At 38.3% G+C, this 18,907-nt stretch overlaps 1 protein-coding gene across 2 annotated transcripts in view; it reads left to right on the top strand.

The window, feature by feature from the left end:
• The window catches only part of dmd (dystrophin), a 324,760-nt gene that overhangs the window by 177,744 nt on the left and 128,109 nt on the right, over positions 1-18,907 (top strand). For both annotated transcript variants that reach the window (XM_088074779.1, XM_042513262.2), the window contains 5 exons: positions 335-413; positions 2,609-2,721; positions 4,834-4,962; positions 11,244-11,436; positions 18,421-18,566. In XM_088074779.1, coding sequence (XP_087930905.1) covers positions 335-413; positions 2,609-2,721; positions 4,834-4,962; positions 11,244-11,436; positions 18,421-18,566 — 660 coding nt within the window. The remainder of the gene's footprint in view (positions 1-334; positions 414-2,608; positions 2,722-4,833; positions 4,963-11,243; positions 11,437-18,420; positions 18,567-18,907) is intronic.

Here is an 18,907-nt window from a genome sequence, read left to right as displayed (position 1 = left end):
GCTGATATATTAAACTTCTCAGAATAAGGCTTTAAAATGATCAATGACTTTTCTGTTCTCCTTAGACCATTCAGGTTATCCTAAATGTTGCAGCAGAGTGAGGTCAGAGGCTGATAAACGCTGCAGCCGCTCTTATTCTGTGGAAGTAATAGTCTGTTGAATTGGACATTGATTTTGGAGGTTTTTGTATCTTTCTGTGGAATAAATATTAATTCTGTTGCTGTCTTTGTTTTTTTATAGCTGCCTCTCCTCGTCTGCCTCTTGTCCTTTAACTTCCTATCTCTCGCTCTGCCCCGTCACTCTCTCCCCCTGCCTCTCTTTCTCTTTGCCATAGGCGATAGAGAGAGAGCGGCCAGAGAAGTACCGAAAGCTTCAGGAAGCAACGCGCACGGCGCAGACCCTGGTCGAGCAGGGTAACGTGCACCCTTGCACTCACACACACTTCATTCACATGCATACACACACACGCACGCACATACCCTGTCTGTCCCCATGGCAACGCCTCCACCTGTCCCACCCTCTCTCCTTGTCTCCATAGAAACACTGATAGAGAAAGGAACAGACAGAAAGAGAGAGATGTTTCTCCTCGTTCCGTCCTCTCGGCTGTCCTTGTGCAATTGTTGGGGCTTCTGAAAGCAGAGAAACATTCAATTTACGCTTTTACCACTCGAACCACCATCCAAACAGAACATGCCAGAACATCTCTTAACTTACTGAATAGTGTGTGGGTGCGTGTGTAAGTGAAACAATGTAGCTAAACCCTGTAAAAATATTAATAAACCAATGCATAATGCTCCAAAAACATTACCTCATTTGCATTTAATACTGCCATATAGCAATGACCAAACCAGAAAGTTTAAGACAGAAAAAAACATCACAAAAATATGAACAGTGTTGTTTTGGTGGTGTCATTTTAACATATCCCATGTAAAGACCAAATTCATGCATGTGTTATTCATCTCTCCATACTTTCTGACTTCCCTATCCTGCCTGTGGCTCTCAGCTCCAAGTCCAATAGCTGTGGTTACAAGTGATTTCAACTGAACCGTTTATGTGGACGCTAAATTAAGTGATCTAATAAGATGTGCATTTACATGCCCCAAAGCATTTAATCAGAATATAACTGTTTTGACTTGCATAAAGTGGTTCTGCTTGCTGGGAAGCATCTAATGTGCTGGATATATAACAAGAAGAGCATTTTCTTAATTGATTTACAAATTTCACTTAATTTACTTTTCACTTAACTTAATAAAGTATAGATGGTGAAGAAGTGGTTCCACCTGTTAATATAGTTCAGGAGTAAGTCACATGAGGTGGTTACATGAGGCATTTTTATTCTGTTTGGGCTATTATTCTGATTATAGTGGAATATTTGATCTTTGTAAACACAGCTACTGATCCTAATATAGATTTACACCTTGAAAAATGGGTCACAAAGACTGTTGGACAAGTTTCTTGACAAAGAAATTAACTCAGTTACTCATGACATTATTCATCGCAAAAAGTGCATTACTTTACTAATACTCATCAGTAAAAAAGAAATGCAGTTACATTGCTACACTGTCAAAAGTGCCTTTAAAGAAATATACATTTTGAGTGCAGCCAGCTAAACTTAGCTTAGGGGGGCATATGTTAAACAAATGAAATATAACATGTCAATAAATGAGCTTAAGAGGTGATGGTGGGCAGATTTTGTCGTTTTAGTTTGGACAGAGCCAAGCTAACTGCCTCCATTTGTTAATGCTAAACTAGTAAAATTGATTGCAGGCTATTTACCATTCAGACATGGGAGTGGCAGGAAACACTCATCTAACGCCCAGCAAGAAATCAAATAAGCGCATTTCATAAAATCCCACACTGTTATTAATTTAGCAAATGTTATTCAAACAGGAGGAATTAGTGCATCTGTTGGAGACTATTTTCAGCAGAGTGGTGTTTGTAGGATTCCTTCAGCTCCAGTGTTGCATGTGATGCCACTTGTCTAGCGTTAAGCTTGTGCTACTGTATTTAAAGTAGCCTGTACAGGAAAACAGCGTCTGCCAAATGCTTGACATGTTAATGTAAATGGAACCTAATGGAGGTACCATTACAGGAAGAAGAAGCAATCTCGAGACATATGAGCCAGGACGGTGCCTCCCAGGTCCAATTATCATCCAGCCCATGGGCCTCACTTTGCCCTTTTAGAGGCAAGAGCGTGAATTCATCTTTGTACAACTTTAGCATTGATTTTTCCCTCCTGGAACCTCTTTGAGGTTTTCATTTCCCGGGCACCGGACTTTTACGTGCACTTTAAATTGGCCATTTACATCAAAAAAATGTCGGCGGTGAGTGTGAATGTGAGCGAGGAGTGTGTATGTGTCCCTGTGTTCAGTGGGCAGGCAGATAATCAGTTTTTGGAGCTCTTATTTTGTGCAGAATATTGATGGCTTGCCTCACCTCTCCTACGGATGACTTTCACCACATTTTGTGCACATGGGGTGTGTGTGTGTATTCATGTCTGTCCCCTACAGAGCGACCAGGCGTGCCCGTGTGAACTGTGAAGCATGTATCACGGTGTTTGTGTGCGTGTGTGACAGCCCCCTCTCTCTCTGTCTGCCCCCCCCTCCAGAGGGGAGTCGTGCTGATGACATTGCCCAGGCAGCGGAGCAGCTGAACCAGCGCTGGGTGGGATTCTGTGCCCTGTTAGCAGACAGGCTGGCATGGCTGGCATATCAGACAAAGGTACACACAAACATACATGTCCAACCCTTTTTTGTTCTTTCACTGCAGTTTCCTGCTTTAATTCAGCTTCCCTCACCAAATTCAGTAATATGCAAGGTAATGTTAGTAGCACCCTGTCCCTCCTCAAATATAACGCTTCAGGAAGTGTCCACAATTACTTGAACAGCTTTTAAATGGACACCTGTGCAGACAAATCCGGCTTTATGGTATTGTAATGACAATGACAAATGCCTGAAAAACATCGACACTATAAAGCTGTGCTCCAGTAATTTATCATTGCATTTCCGTAATGTTGAAGGACTCCTGGAGACAGATTTTTTAAGCAAGAATTGTCAAAATATGTGCAGCAAAGTCTGACATATGCTCACTTTTTAGTCCCTGGTGCGGGTCAAGCTCCATAGAATAGCCACAGAGGACATACTGTTTTCATAGGCTGCATAATGCAAAACATGACAAGTAAAGTAATCTTGATGTGTAAAACAAGATTGTCTTCATTTGTAGTGATTTGTTGTCTATTGGAACCATTTTTACAGGTCAGAGTGACCAGAGACAGATGAAACAGGCAAGAACCACTCCTAGAGAAATTTGTCCAAGTAACAGTATATGTTACTTTCAAAATACTAGTAATTTTTTCTCCTTTAATGACAGCAAAGGCTGGCAATATATCAGATTTTCACTGAACAATACAGATGCCAAAAGAGTTTGAAATAACAGTATTTTATAACATTATTGACATATTTATGGAAAATTGAAATAATAATCATAATAATGCTGTTAGTCAAATTCACCTTTTACGCTACAGTTGGTAACATTTATAATTAATAGGATATTTGCTGAAACTGTCACTATATTCACACAGCAGTATATGAGACAGAAAATCTGCCTTTAATGGGCTTACCACACGTAAACGAAAACAACCAACCAAAGCTAAGTAGTTTCTATCAGAGCTGTCAATCAAGTCAATCACTGCAGAATGAGAAAGTTTGTGATCTAACAGCCATGTTAAAAACAGTCAAGTTAAAACAAACACCCGCCGGAGCAAATTTTCTCACTCTACAGCTGAACAGTGCACTAAAATATCTTTCTGAAAACATTTGAGGTGAGAAATAAACAATGCAGTAACAGACTCCTGATTCATAATTGACCAGCACTACCACGTTTGACCATGTGACCACAGTTCAGAAGCAATGATTGACAGCTGCAGTAGAGACTCCCTCGCTCTGACTGGTTGTTTTTGATGAACAGTGGTAGATAAGAAGCCCCGAGAGGAAGAGGAGGAGGTGATTTTCTTCATAGATTGTGTCTCATGTACTTCTTTCAGAATATAGCAACAGTTTAGGAATTTTTGACAACTAGTCATTTTCATAAAAGTCACCAACTATAGCTTCAGCTTGGTTTATTGTGCATTTTGTCTCTTTTTTGGCCAATGAATTACACTCAAAACACAAGTGTAGGGAGGTGGAGAAAGAGTCTGTCACCATTACCAAACAAAAATACACAGAAAGAGCATTTATACATGATAGATAGTGAAAAGGCAACCAGATGGTGCAGGGGGAGGGAGACAAAGCATGACAAGAAAGAAACAGAAATGATTTAAGAAGTGCTGGATTATTTACATGTCATTATCACGAGTGTATTATTATTTCAATATTTCATACTTAAATATTACTGTTAAATTGCACCACACCTAACGAAAGCTATATACAATTATTCTGCGTTTTTGTCTTGCATTGTGGACAAAATGCTCTGAAGTTGAGCCAATAGTGTGACAACGTAACCATGTTTTTGTTTTTTTCTGTACCTGAAACATATGGTGCATTCCATATTTTATCTGAACGTGTCCGTGAGGCAGGTGAACACAGATTTACTACATACATAGACTTTTAAACACAAAAATGTTCCCAGTTACTGAGTTAGAACTGCAGAGTGATGTGACTCACGCTCAGAATTTGGTCATTCAGACTTATCATGCGGCAAACTGAGAAAGAGTTTTTATGAAACAAGACAGATGTTGTGTGGGTGTTTGCTTGTGTCTTTGTGGAATTTGAATGGAGCCTTTTTTATCACCTTCATTCAAAGTGCGTGTGTGTGTGTGTGTGTGTTTTCCTGCAGGTGCTTTCCTTCTACAGCTTGTATGAGCAGTGTGAGCAGGCTGTGGACAACAGTGAGAACTGGCTCAAAGTCCAGGCGCCTCCAGCTTCTGAACCAGAACCACTCAAAGTGCAACTGGAGCGATGCCGGGTGAGTCAAATAATGAGCCCAAACTGTCTCAAGGATCGTCTGTTATTTCTCATTTTCATTCACTGCTAAACATCACATAACAATTTCATTTTGTTCATTTGTTTTTGTTGAAATCCATTTGTTGTTTCCTTTTTTTAGATTATTATTTTACATCTTGTTTTCTTCTTTATACAGCATCTTTATTTATTTGGCTTGTTTGAATTTCTGTCTTTTTTCATGCATCTGTCTGTCACAGCAATATTCTGTAAGTATTTTTTAAGTTATTCATTAATGCAGACACAGACTGAATGAAATGTTCTTCTTTCCTATTCTCCAGTTTGTTCTTTAAACACACCTACACTCAAGAAATGGTGCATTCAAAGAAAGTACAGCCACTGTGTTTTTATTTATTTTTTTAGAAACTATCAGAGTTATTAGGAGAACCGTCTGAAACATTGTCTCTAAGAGCACGATGGGTATCTTAGCTGAGGCAGGGGGAAAAGCAAAACTGGCTCTGCCGAAATTTTACTAAAAACCTCAGCTTTTTTGTTTTTACTTCCCTGTTGGTGTACAGAATAAAAAAAGGTTTTTGTCATCAAATTTGTAAAACTTTGGGCAGACATGGGATAGCTCTTCTCCTTTGCTTACAGTTTTTATGCAATGCTAAGCTGATTGTCTCCTGGCTCTAGCTTTCTCCAAATATGAGGATCGATCATAGTTTCAGTCTTTTCAGATAACTGTGAGGTGAGGGACTCCCTAAGAGTGCATGGTAGAGTTGAAGGGGAGGTGCAGAGGGAGGAACAAAAGGTATATTTGTGTCAAAAATTGCACTCCCTCATAAAGTCATAACTCAATAAGATCCTAACACGCTCCCATAACACATACATTTTTAAATTTCCCGTAACTTACATGGTGAAATTCATTATTTCCTAAGCTGAAAAACACAAATAGATGTTCAAAAATTCCTTTAGAAATCATAGAGAAAAAAAATACTCAGGACTTGCCTGAGAATCATCAGATTTTTACATTTTCTTAAATATCAAAGCAAACGAACAGCTGTCTGTACACCCATGGGTACTTTGCAAAAAAGGAACCACTAATAAGTAATTTGCCATACTTTGGTTCCAATTTTGAAATTTGGAGCATTAGGTCTTTGTTTGCCTGAATCCAACTGGGCCCACTCCACTTGGTTCTGGGCTATAATTTCTCAGAATTCCTTTGGGCTTGAATTGGGTCTGGTTTACGCCACTTTGTTTGTGTGGTTTTCTTTTTTTTCTTACTTTTTCAATGCATACCTGTGTGTCGTCTGTGTGATGTCATAAGTAGTGAATAAGCAGTGTTACCATTAATCCATGATGACTTATGAAAATGTTGAAATTTAGAGTTACATTTAAACTGACAAAACATTAGAGGGAGGCATCACATAAACCTCTGTGCAGGAGACAGACAAAACTGGTAGCTTTTTGTCTAAAAATTGAAAGAGCTGCATGAAAATTGAGGAAAAGCAAGAGAAAGACAGAGAGAGGGACTGCATGGTGACTTGATTGGCAGCGTTTGTGTCTGCTTCCCGAGCAGTGAAAAAGACGTGCGTAACATGCAGCGGAGAGTGATGATCACATCCGCGCACGACATCAACGTGGACCGCTGTGCTCTCTGGAACACAGAGACTCCCTGAGGGGCTTAGCCTGCTATGCCGGACCTGTCGTGCGCAAGATATACAGCCAATGACGGACTCTTGAAACAAGAGAAGAAATAAAAAGTAGTTTCAAAAACTTGTCAGGCCTTTGCTAGTACTATTTAATATTCTAATATATATATTTGTATATATATATATGTGGATTTTCAAGCAGGCTCAGGGCTTAAAATTGCTGCTGTGGCTCAGGCTCAGGTCGGGCGAGGACAGAAACTATGCAGGCTCATCTCAGGTTGGGCCACATTTTGTTTTTGCCCGATCAAAGCTCTAATTCAGGCGGAGTTTCAGACTTTGAAAGCACCTGCTTTAAACCAAATGTGACTACGAATGAGAGGGCTGCTTAAAGAGCATGAGTATTGACGGGCATAAAACACGCACACAGGTTCATTTCGGTAACATCCATAAACAACAGGAGAAGAGAAGTGACGAGCAGTTCTGGAGAAACAAACTTCTAAAAGGAGAGATGAGAGGAGGGGAGGCGTAATTAAAATGAAAGAGAGGACGGTAGATTGAAATGAAGGTGCAGACAGGAAGAAATGCCACAGACATGAGAGAAGGGAGGACAGCTTTCAAAGTAAGACAGGAATAAGAATGGAGGTGAACAAATGATGGAGGAAAAGAAAAACATGATGATAAAGCTGGGAAGAAAAAAGGAAATAGAGAGCTGAAATTAGATTTTTCTTCGAAGATATGTCTAGCTTCCACTGCAGACAAATTCACAGAAGCAAGGTTTCCCTCAGAAGTGCGCCCACACGTAGACACAAATGAGGTACACACACATGCTCACACATATAAATACTTTCTGACTTCCTATCTTTATATTAAACAGAAGAGACTTCAGCAAAAATAAAATATTTACTGAAACTTTTAAAACAACCTTCCCAACGGCAAACCATGCTGCCAACTGTCAGCTTATGAAAATATATTTTATCGCGGTTATAAAAGCTTGTGTTTTCGAACATTATTCATGAATAGGGGGTATGTCTCTTGGCTCTAGGCTAGAGTGTTAACTCAGTGTTACAGGGGGATAAGACTGAGCCACATTTAAAGCCTTCCTCCCCGAACAGTTCAGTGAATATTAACCCTTCCAACCTGCTACATCCTGCAACTCACCTGGACTGATCCTGCTCACTTTTTATGCAATTTAAACTAAAGTAGCTTGAAATAGTTCCTTACTTTAAAGTAGAAACCTGATGACATTCTATATTTTTTGTTTTTGTCAACAAATGAATGTGTCCTATTAACAAGTACACATAAATAGGCCAAAAAGTTGTACTAGGTAACTTATTTCTTTAGAGTGAGCAATAATTTATTACAGAGCAAAATAAAGATGAATAGTGAAACATCCTTTGTTGATACACTTCATCGTTGCGTGTATATTTAGTGGGTAGAGGTGCCACGGTAGTCCGTTTGTCCTGAAATGACAACTGACAGCAGCAGAGAGGAGAACAGTTTTAAATTGATATCATTGGATCATTATCATTTGTAGAAAAATCTGGTTGGATAATTGTAGTGTGACGTCCACAGTCGGCTGATAGTTTAGATGCTTGAGAAAGATTTTTGAATAAAATGAGAACTTTTGCTATGCTTCATGAACATGAACACACACACACTGTAGTTGATTTTGATTCAGTCCCACATACTCTAACCTGCTGCTACAAATAGGCTGCTCACTGGTCACTAAATGTGGATTAATCTAATGCTGAAAATAATCCCCAACAAATGCTCAGTTTCCTCCTGTTTGAGAAACGTTTTCTAAGAACGTAATACACAATTTGGGCAACTTTTATTCCCAAGGGGTGATCGTGTAGGATGTAGGACCCATGCTATCTTTTAGATGGTGCTGGACCCAGTGCTTCCTTTCAGATTAGGCTCTACGCTAGGGCTGCACAAGTAATCAAAATGTTATCGATATTGCAACATGGCCAAGTGGCATATTCAAATTGCAGTTTTTTAAAGGTAAAATGTGTCACAGTATATTGTTATAAATGAAGCTTTGTGCTGCTACAGAGACGCTCCATCCTACAAACTTAAATTTCACTTTAGGAAACATGCTCGCTTGGTAACAAAAATCACATCATCATTTTTGTATATTTTTCAGTGAAAATTGTTACTTATATCAAAGTATATGTCAAAATAATTGCATTACCATGTTTTTTGCATGTCATGCAGCCCTCCTACGTGCTCAGAAAAATGTGATTTATTTGGAAGCTGATGAACTGAGACTTTACTGATCTGAAACATCCTGTTTAGCTCTGGTGAAGATTCATGATATAAGTAGTTTACAAATGATGGTACGCAAGCATCCATGGAGCTCAGTATTTTTAATCAGGCCCTCTCAGTCTATTACTGCTGGTTTTGCTGATAACACCACCTGTGTCAATGTTATCTGTAGCTGATGACTTGACTCAACAGCTGTCAGACAAGCTTCAGTGGTGACGTGAGGTGGGATTAAAGTTGATGTCTTTATCTTTGTGGATTAAAACACACAAGAGTAAAAGGTTAACAAACAGATTAAACAGTGTATTTGTCTGCTCAAAAGTAAGCTCCAGTCTTTAGTGCGACTAGCCAACTAGCTTTACTACCAACAGTAGTAAACTAGTATTTACTTCCAAAGCTAAGATTTAGCTCTAATAAATATTGCGGGATCAATGTATACTTAACTCTGTGTAACCTGGATAAATTGGCTTGAAAAAGGGGGGGGAAAGCAAGAAATTAGTAGAAAGGTCAAGAAAATGAGTAAATGTAAAAGCAAACAAGAAAACTGGAAAGTTAAAACAAACAAACAAAAAAACAACAAGGAAATGACCTGAAAAACAGCTTAAAAATCACTGGTATTAGTGAAAGGGAAAACATAATGTTTGAAAGAAAAAAATGTATTTAAGCTAAGCAGCTTAACAGGGTTATGTTTGAATGAATCAACAGTCTCATATTATAATTATATTTTTCATACTTATAATGCCAAGACTAACTAACAATACAAGAACGCTGCTGTCGTGTCATCTACATTGATGTCGGGGAATTGTAGTTTTAGCCTCAGACATTACACACAATATCACATGAAGACATTGAGTGCATATTTAGTCCCCATTGTACCATTTTTGTTTTTAGCAACCTGCAACCTCCAGGGCTAAAAAATTAGGCTAAAGCAGAAATGCCAATAAGTGCCCATGTTAATATGTGAAATTTTACAGCATAAATAAATGTGTTGGTCTCTATCGCTTATTTTAACATTCATGACAACTGTACGGGGGAAATAAGATAAGGATTCAAACCCACAGCATTTTTTTTAAAAAGCTAGGGAAAAATGTCGGTAAAATTATCAAAACAACATATTTAAAAAATTATATTTTTTAAAGAACTTTTTGCAGGTTATTTCCCTGTTTTTTTGTTTTCTGTCCCCCCATGTTTCCAATAAAACAGAGAACTACCCAAGTTAACCACAGCTGTAAATGCACCGTGCTAACCAAGCTAGCAGCTAGTGCTACGGCTACCGCCACCCTTTCGCTAATAGATGGCAATAGCCAAAATGCTGAAATTAGGACTTTAAAATGGTCCACGGTTTCTACGTCCATTATTTTATACAGTTAACAGTTTTAATTCAAGTCATTTGGAGACTGTTTTTAATAAATTTGTGGACCGAATGTTAGCTTAATTAGCTAATAAGCAACAGCTGAGAGAAGCTTCTAGATTACCATTTGAGCTGACAAAATGACAGGCTGCCAGCCAGAAATTATATATCTGCCTTATTATGTTTATATTATTATTATATTATTGAAAGTAAAGGTACAAATAAATGATGGTGATAAAAAAAAGCAAGTGGTATTACACTTGAAGAAAAAAACAAGGTCTTTTTCACAATTTAAAATTAATCTGTCTTTTCTTTTCCTCCCATTCTTTTCTTTGTCTTTATTTATAGTAAGTAATTATGATGCATAGAAATGTAGTGGAGTAAAAGTATACATTTTAATTAGGAAATGTTGTGGAGTCACAGTGGAAGTTGACAGAAATATTAAAACTTTACTTAACTACAGATACTCCCAAAAATACTAAAATATTGTAACAAAAAATGATTACTTCCTTACATGACACCACTGAAAATCAAGAACCCACTGGTTTGACATCGAAACGTGAATATACAACTTTTGCGTTTTACTGAGGTGGTAAACACAAAACAGATGATAAAAAGTACAGAACAATTTTTCAACCACACGCACTGACTCTTTTCCCCTATTTCTGTGATGACAAAGCAGCGATTTCTTCCCACAGTTCAGAAAGGAAAAGTTTCACATTTCGGTTTTGCTGAGCTGGTCCAATTTCCTGCTTGGCTTCATATTCATTAACAGTTGGGAGTGTATTTAAACATTTCTGTAAAATACAACTGATTAAGCAAAAGGCAAATGGAGTGGAGCTTTTGAAAATGAAAACACAATACTTTTCCTCAGATCAGTTTTTATTGGATTGGTATGGAGGGTTACACTTTGGATGAAGGTCATGTCTATACTGCATTATAAGTTACACAGCACATTATAGCTACCATAACTCTAGCCAGTTTTAAAGACACATTGAAAACTGCTATCCATGATGTGACCCTTTTTTTCTCTGGCAGGAGGAGGTGGCTCGCCTCGCCTCCCTGCAGCCTCAGGTGGATCTTCTGGAGAAGCAGCTGAAGGAGCTGAAGGAGGAGAAGGAAGGGGAGGAGGACCCTTCAGCCCTTCTGGATGCCGACATCAATGCCTTCAAAGAGCACTACCACAAGGTCCTGGAGGATCTGAGGGCAAGAGAGAGGCAGTTACAACTAGGTAAGAGAGACGAGAGAGCTGATTCACTACAAAAATCTAATCCCAACAATTAATTTAGTGCAGAGTTCACCTTTTTTACGACACCTTGTGGCCCCTGCTTCGGTTTAGGTGTCCTATATTTCAGTATTTGGTGGGTAGTGTTTCTTAAAGTGCTGAATTCTCAAATTATGGGTCTTATTTTTGGACACTATTCTTGTTTTATGTTTTAACAATGATACGATGTGCATTATGATGCACGGGTGGTGATTCGATGCAAGAACAATGTGGGCTCAGATATGATTCAATAAGTAGAAGTCAATGTAGTAATAGAGGAAATAAAAATGCCTATTTATATGCATTTGCAGTGGAGGTAAAACGATGGAAAAGCATGATACACTGAACTCAGGGCTTGACACTGACTTTTTTCCCAAGGACCACATGTGCTCTTAAGTTGAAAATTAGGAGCACACAAAGAACTTTTACATAACAACGTTTGACGTGCTAAATACAATGCGTAAATTCTTAGTGTCGATATAATCCATTTATACCTTGAAAAATGATTTTAGATTGATACAAGTCACACTAGAAGAACGACTTGCTGTTTTACTTATCAATGTAGTGCGATTGCAGGAATATAAATCGAAGCATCAATACAATGGATGTATCGTTACACCCCTACTTGTTATTTATGACACTACCCTTGACTGTTGAGATATGGGAAGTCTCAGATGCCTCAATATTATCTTATCTGCAAGTAAATGAAATATGAATGTCAAAGCTTGACAAAAAGCAAACATGTCTGCAAAATATATGAATTTCAAAAGAATCACCACAGTTGCTCACAAGGGCAAAATAAATCTGTAAAAAACATCCATGTTGAGTTTAACTTACACGTGGTGAAGATTAAACCTTGACATTGGTAAACTTTGAGGAAATGCAGAGCCAGTGAGTACACAATGGAGGAAGCACATTTACTAGCTGTGCTGAAACATCCAGTTTTATTTAAACTGCTTCACAAAAGTGGCATGTTTTTTGAAAATGGTTTATATTTTACACGTGTGCGTATAGCATGCTAAATGATGCTTTAATCACTGTTAAGGGTAAGTTGGCAAGCTAACTAACACGGGGAGTTTTTGTGATCATGACAGGATGTGTGGATATTTGTAGTGAAGAAGCAAGACAGAAAAGTAAACTATGATGTTTTCTAAAATCAGACTGAAATACAGTGTAACCAGACAATATTACCAAAGAAAATTCAGTAGTGAGAGCTGATTCAAGCCATTTCAGTTGTTTTCTCACCACAGCGCAATAAGTCAATACTGACTGATACATAAAGTTAAATACCAACTATTAAACTTTTACAGGCAAATCTTTGTATTTCTGGATAACAAGTGACAGCCGCCCTACAGAATAACTGCCCTTGAGATATTAAACAATGAACTTGAAGTAATGACTTGTTATCAAAATGGATGTAAAACTTCTCTGAGATATTGTGTCAAAGCCTGAGCATTTTATCAAACAGGGCAGTTCAAACAAGGTTTCAGAGGGCTGGAAGGTAGCAATAGAAAGAAAGAAAGAAAAAAAGAAATAAAGAAAGAATTTAAAAAAAGAATCCTTTCAACGTATAGTATCAACAAGTTTTCACAAAACAGCATCAGGTTAGAGGTGTGGTTCACCTTCAAAAAATCAATGAAACAGACACAAAACAGTCATTTTTAAACTTAAAGCAGCTCACATTGATCATTGCTCTGTGTCGTCTTCTCATTAATTGTAGCTGCTGGCGGAGGTTTCTAGATCATGGCTCGTGGATCATGGGTCATTCACCCACAATGCTGTGGGGTCATAACAGTGTGCAACTGGCTGTTTTTTATTTCTTATGTTATCATTTGGCCATTTTGAGCCTTTATTAGATGAAGATAGCAGAGAGATGACAGGAAACAAGGAAGAGAGAGATGCAACGCTTTATGGTCAGTGTAAAATATGGGAAGAAGGCTTTGAGACACTTAAAAAGACATGGCCCAAAAATGCGCAAGACATTAGTAAAAAGTTACGAGAAAATTACCAGAAAACAAGCAAAAAAGCAAGATAGAAAGAAAGGTAAAAAACAAAAAAGAAAGGTAAAAAAAAACAAGAAAATGACCCCAAAGTGGTGCTGGAAGTTGGAATATACGTATAAACTTTTTTTTGTTACATAATTCTGAATTATTAAGAAAATAGTTTTCTGGACATTATTTTTTAAATAAACATTCCCTCCCTTATTCCTCTTACTAATTTCTTGCAATTTGTGGGACATTTCCTGTCAAGTTGCTCTCAGTCTCTTCCCTTCATGTTTTCAAAAGACAGCAAAAAAATTTGCTCAGGTTTCAAAGGGTTAAACAGCTTGTAAAAAGCATGTATCTTAAAGCTGATGTCACTTCAGGTTTAAAAGGATTAATCAGAAAATGTCCAGATTGGCTTTGATCTCAATTCTGTAGGTTTGCTGAGAACCTCATCAATTTAAGTTAATAATTTAATATAATTGCACATACTCTTTCTGAGTACCTTATTATTTGGAGTTGTTATACAGTTGTACACAGTTTAAACCCACCTAGCTGTTAGAGATAACTTAAAAGGTCAAATCTCAAATGACACAGATATTCCATCTGACCAGTAAACAGTAGTTTTGAAACAGAAATAGACTCTTCTTAACTGTAGATTCTCCTATAGTAAAAATGTGCTGTTATTTTAGTGTTGGGGGGACACTGTGCCCTCTCATGGCACCAAGACTGGTATTTCTTTTGGATTTGAGATTGCTGTGGCATTCCAGTTCCTAATCTTGTAAAAACCAAGAAAATATTTTTAGTATCTTTAGTACCCAGGTCTGTGTAGGACTGTGGATGCAGCAATTTAGAGGATATAAGTGACTATTCAGTTTCCCGCTGCTGAAAGTCGGCCTTGACAGCCTGCTGTAACCCACACACTGTATCAGACAGATTTAGAGTGGCAAATGTCTCAACCCACAACATCAACAACCACCCAACATTCGGCACAGACACATTTGTTGTGGTTGCTGTAAAAACGGAACAAATGCATTGAGATCTGCAGCCCACAGCGATGTCTCAGTGTGGGCATACGCAGGGATGAATACAGCACTGTTTCCATATGATCTGCTCTCTAGTTACTACCATGTAGTGTTTATGTGCACAACAGCACAGCGTTTAATAAATCAATCTTCAAGAAACGTTTTCACTTTATGCTGCACAGTTTCTTATGTTATAGTCATTATTTTTATTTCTTAGGCTCAGAATCAATGTCAACGATGCAAGCATTTTTAAACCACTAACTCACTAAATAAAGCCTTTTTAGGATGATACAATAGCACAGCAAGACTGCCTTTTAACTGCATGACCTGGCTGCAACAAACATCCACCTTGCTGGCATATCCTCGGGCAAGACGCTGAATCTCTGTCAGCTCCAGTACTGAATTAATGCTCACACTGACCGCTGGAGTCTGTTAGAGACAAAAGAGAATTTCCATATGGAGATCTGTCTGGAATTGTATTGTTGGATTTTACGCTGACATCAAACATCAAAAATCTGTATTTTTTTTACATCAGAATCCCTGTCTTAACTCTTCATGTTAACCGTTTGAAACATGAACTGAACTGTTATATACATATAGATAGATAGATACAGTAGATAGATAGACATAGTCAGGTTCTTTGGACATGGACTTTTTACCAATTTCTTGCTAGTTTTGGTGTCATTTTTTTTCTGTGGCTGGTCTTTGCCTTGTTTTTGGATAGAAGCCAATTTGCTCTGGTTTCAAAGGGTTAAACCAGGTAAAATAGTTCAAAATATTTCCTGAGTCATCCTGCATTCAGAGACATTAACAAATGTATATCCAATCACATAAGACTTTGGGTAAACAATGAGCCGTATCAATCGTGTAAAATCGCACGTTATCATTAGTAGAGACAATACGTTTCTTTTACCAAAAAAATGGGGTGGAGGTCTTATTCCTTCATCTTTCCTCATCCTCCTGCTGTAACAGTGAAGTAGGTGTGTGTGCAGCCAACTGTAGCTCTGTATTGTACAAAACTCTGAACCCGCCATCTTTTTAGCGGTCCAGTCTCTCTTGTAACTCCACACTGCTCAAATATTTAGTTTCACTGGGAAAAAAACTCACAGTACAGAAGCTAAAGATAAGCTATATTTTGTATCACTGGGACTTTAAAATAGTAACAAAAAGAGTAAAAAAGTTTCCTTGTTTGCAGTTCGAGGTGTCCTGTCAACAGTTTCACAGGCATCTCTTTTATAATGGTGGTCTGTGGGGAAAATGCTTTGTGAGAAGTAATACTTGGCACAATTAGATTTTGATTTACCTTAGGCCCTCTCTGAGAACCCAGGGGGCTCTGACAGTTCCCCCTGGCTATCAAGTGATGCAGCAACATTTCAAATGATCTGCATTCTCAAGTAAAAGGCATCAAGGAAAATGTCAGAAAAAAGGCTCTAATTTTAAGAGCTGTGAGCGTCATCCTTGAAATAAACATGCTCCTGTTACAAGTCACAAGGCCAATTTTAGAGCTGAATTACAAGCCAGGTGACTCATGTGTGAACAGTCAGTCAGCACTCACCTGGTTACACCTTTTCACCTGTCCTTATGGTGAGCAGCGAGTGAGAGTGAGTCATTTAGTCCAATTGTAGTGCTACTCTGACTGCGGGTGTGTAAAGATCTCTTTGACAATGAGACTTAATGAGATAGAAAAAGAAGCTGAAAGCTGCGGCCATCAAGACAGGAAAAACTAAATCAGGCAGACGCTGAAACAAAACGAGAGCAGATAGCTATTTATATCGGTGGGGTAGAGAAAGATGGAAAGAATATAGCCAGTGAGAAAATGACACTGACATGCAGAGAGGAAGATGTAGAGGGTGGGACAAGAGAAAGAGAGAGGAGAAAAGATGCTGACAGCCAAGCAGACAAACTCTACTTTTTTACTCACTCAGACAGCCTCTTCCATCGTGCCACACACTGCGCTTTTCTCACCCACACCAGGGGACAGATATCCAACACACACACGGATGAGCAAAGGACGCACAGACAGATTACCGTGCCAAATTCAAGTACAGTTGAGAAGCCTATAAAAAAGACTTTGTCTAAGAGGAGTGCGGCAGTTATTTAAATGAGACATTTTCCTTTTGTGGCTTTTTTGCTCTCTGCCTCTGAAGTCACTTTGGGTCAGGTCAGCACATTTCTTTTAGTCGCTTCAGTTTACATCAGAAAAGCTTTATTAGAATGAATTGAAAGGTTACGTGGTTCGGTTAGTACATCATAAAAACAAGGAAAGACACAAATTTCTGTGAATGCGGGAGATGAAGTATTCGAAATGAAGACATTTCAAATGTGAAACATTTCAATGTAAAATGTGATTTTCAGGTATTTCACAAGTAATTTTGTGAGCTATAAAGGCCCAGACACACCACATCACTTTAAAGAACTAGTGGAGACAGAAGCCGACTGTTGAGTTCCCCCATGACGCATGTGTCCTGTCCAAAAAGTTGAGCTTAGACACACCCCAAAGACTATAGCCAATGGCTTACCAGAAAACGGGACGGATTTAAGATGCAGGTTAGCCTGTTAGCACATTAATAACACAAGTGGATGTTGAAAGAGCAAATGTGCACTAGTGAACAAAAAGACAAACAATTACAAACCATGTCAGCTAAAGAGCTAATTGGCTAAAACATAATTTTACCTCATATGACAAATTTATTTCAATCTCACGCCCTCTCGTCCGTTTGTGAATGGTGAATATCAGGGCAGAAATTGGGAATATTTATGTTGAAAATTATTATTATTTTTTTTATAAATTTGAAAACATGGGGTAGGATTTGAATGAATGAGTTCAAATGAATTTGAGTTTTCATTTCCCCCGACTCCTTTTCAGACATGAACGTTGTTTCCTGAATATGCCGGTTGGGCATTCTGGTGTTTTTCTTATTTATATTTTATTTTTCTCTCCCAGTATATTTGCCATATTTGAAATTAAGCTCTAAACTGACTGAAATCTAACCAAATCAGAGTGATTTCATTCATCAATGGGATTCACCGTCTCCGACGCCTATTCAACATGCTGATAAGGGCAAACTAGTGCCAATGGTTTGGGACACACCGCAAAAACTAGGGCGACAGACGTCAACCGATGGCCCGACATTGACCAACAGCCGACTGTCGGCTTGGTGTTTCAGGCTCCAAAAAACAGGAATAAAAAAACACAGCTTAACACGTTGGTTAGAATGACTAGATGAAGTAAGAGGGTATCAAATTAGCCATGAGAAATGAGAAATATTTAAGGGGTACCAATTAGAATACTCTTCTTGCCCAGACTTAAGTGAAGAAATGTGGTTGCCATCCAGTTATTGACTTCAACAGCATTAAAAGTTCAGTGGTCTTTATTGGAATAAATAGCTTTGTGTTACCAGCAGAAAAAATTAATTTGCCGCAAAAGTGTTGAATAATAAGTGTTGACTAATAATTATAATAGTAAGCGACATAAAATAGGATCCAAATTGTCCCAAGAGGCACTCCAACCCTAATTTTGGCCAAGGAGAGGATATGAATGTATGCAGAAGCACAGAACCTGTTTAGGAAAATGCCAGTAAGTATGTCCAGCCCAGCGTCTTAGTCTGTAGATTAAAATTAATAAAAGGGTGCATCTCAGCAAAAGAGGGCTTTTGTTCCTTGATGGGTTCGTTCCAATTGGACGCAACACAAAATTAATTTGCAACTATTTTAGAAAGACAAAACTTTCCCATCTTCACTGAGCACAGCAGAATCAGTGTGTTTTCTCATACTGCGGGATAGAAGATTTGTTTTATTGAATATGCATTCAGGATGGTATTTGTATGTTTTGTAACTCAAATAAAAAGTGTAATTCAGTTTAAAAATCTACAGTTTGCAGCCCTACTACATTACTGACAGTCTGACAGCCTCTCTGACATATCACTCTCTCTGTCTGCCTCTAGTTTTGGAAAGCTTGCCACCGGCTCGTTATAAGGAAACCATATCAACCCTGTTGGCATGGTTACAACAGTGCGAGGCCAAGCTGGCCATCCCATCTACGGCCGTTACAGAGTATCCTATAATGGATCAGAGACTGAAGGACGTTCAGGTAAGCACACACACACACACACACACACACACACACACACACACACACACACACACACGCTGCAGATGAGTGATATATTCATATTTTAATATCTTTTATGAAGTTTTTGCTCTGAGTAGATTCACATACATATAATTAACTAATAAAACAAACTGCTTTAACACATTATTTAGCTCTTCTCACCCTTTCTTGTTATAATTTCTTACACTTTCTCTTTAACTGCTTTCATGTCACCTAACTACCTTGAAATCTTTGGCTTTGACTTCAACTTGTAACTGCTGCTTTCAGTGCTCACATAACATCTGATCTATGGTGCTATTTATCTCTCTAGATTGTTTTGG

This window comes from Plectropomus leopardus, chromosome 24, assembly GCF_026936395.1.
Source record: "Plectropomus leopardus strain MGB_pleo_1.0 chromosome 24, ASM2693639v1, whole genome shotgun sequence".
In the NCBI taxonomy this organism is placed as follows: domain Eukaryota; kingdom Metazoa; phylum Chordata; class Actinopteri; order Perciformes; family Serranidae; genus Plectropomus; species Plectropomus leopardus.
Note: the sequence above shows the minus strand (reverse complement) of the source record. Positions and strands in the feature narration are given on the sequence as shown.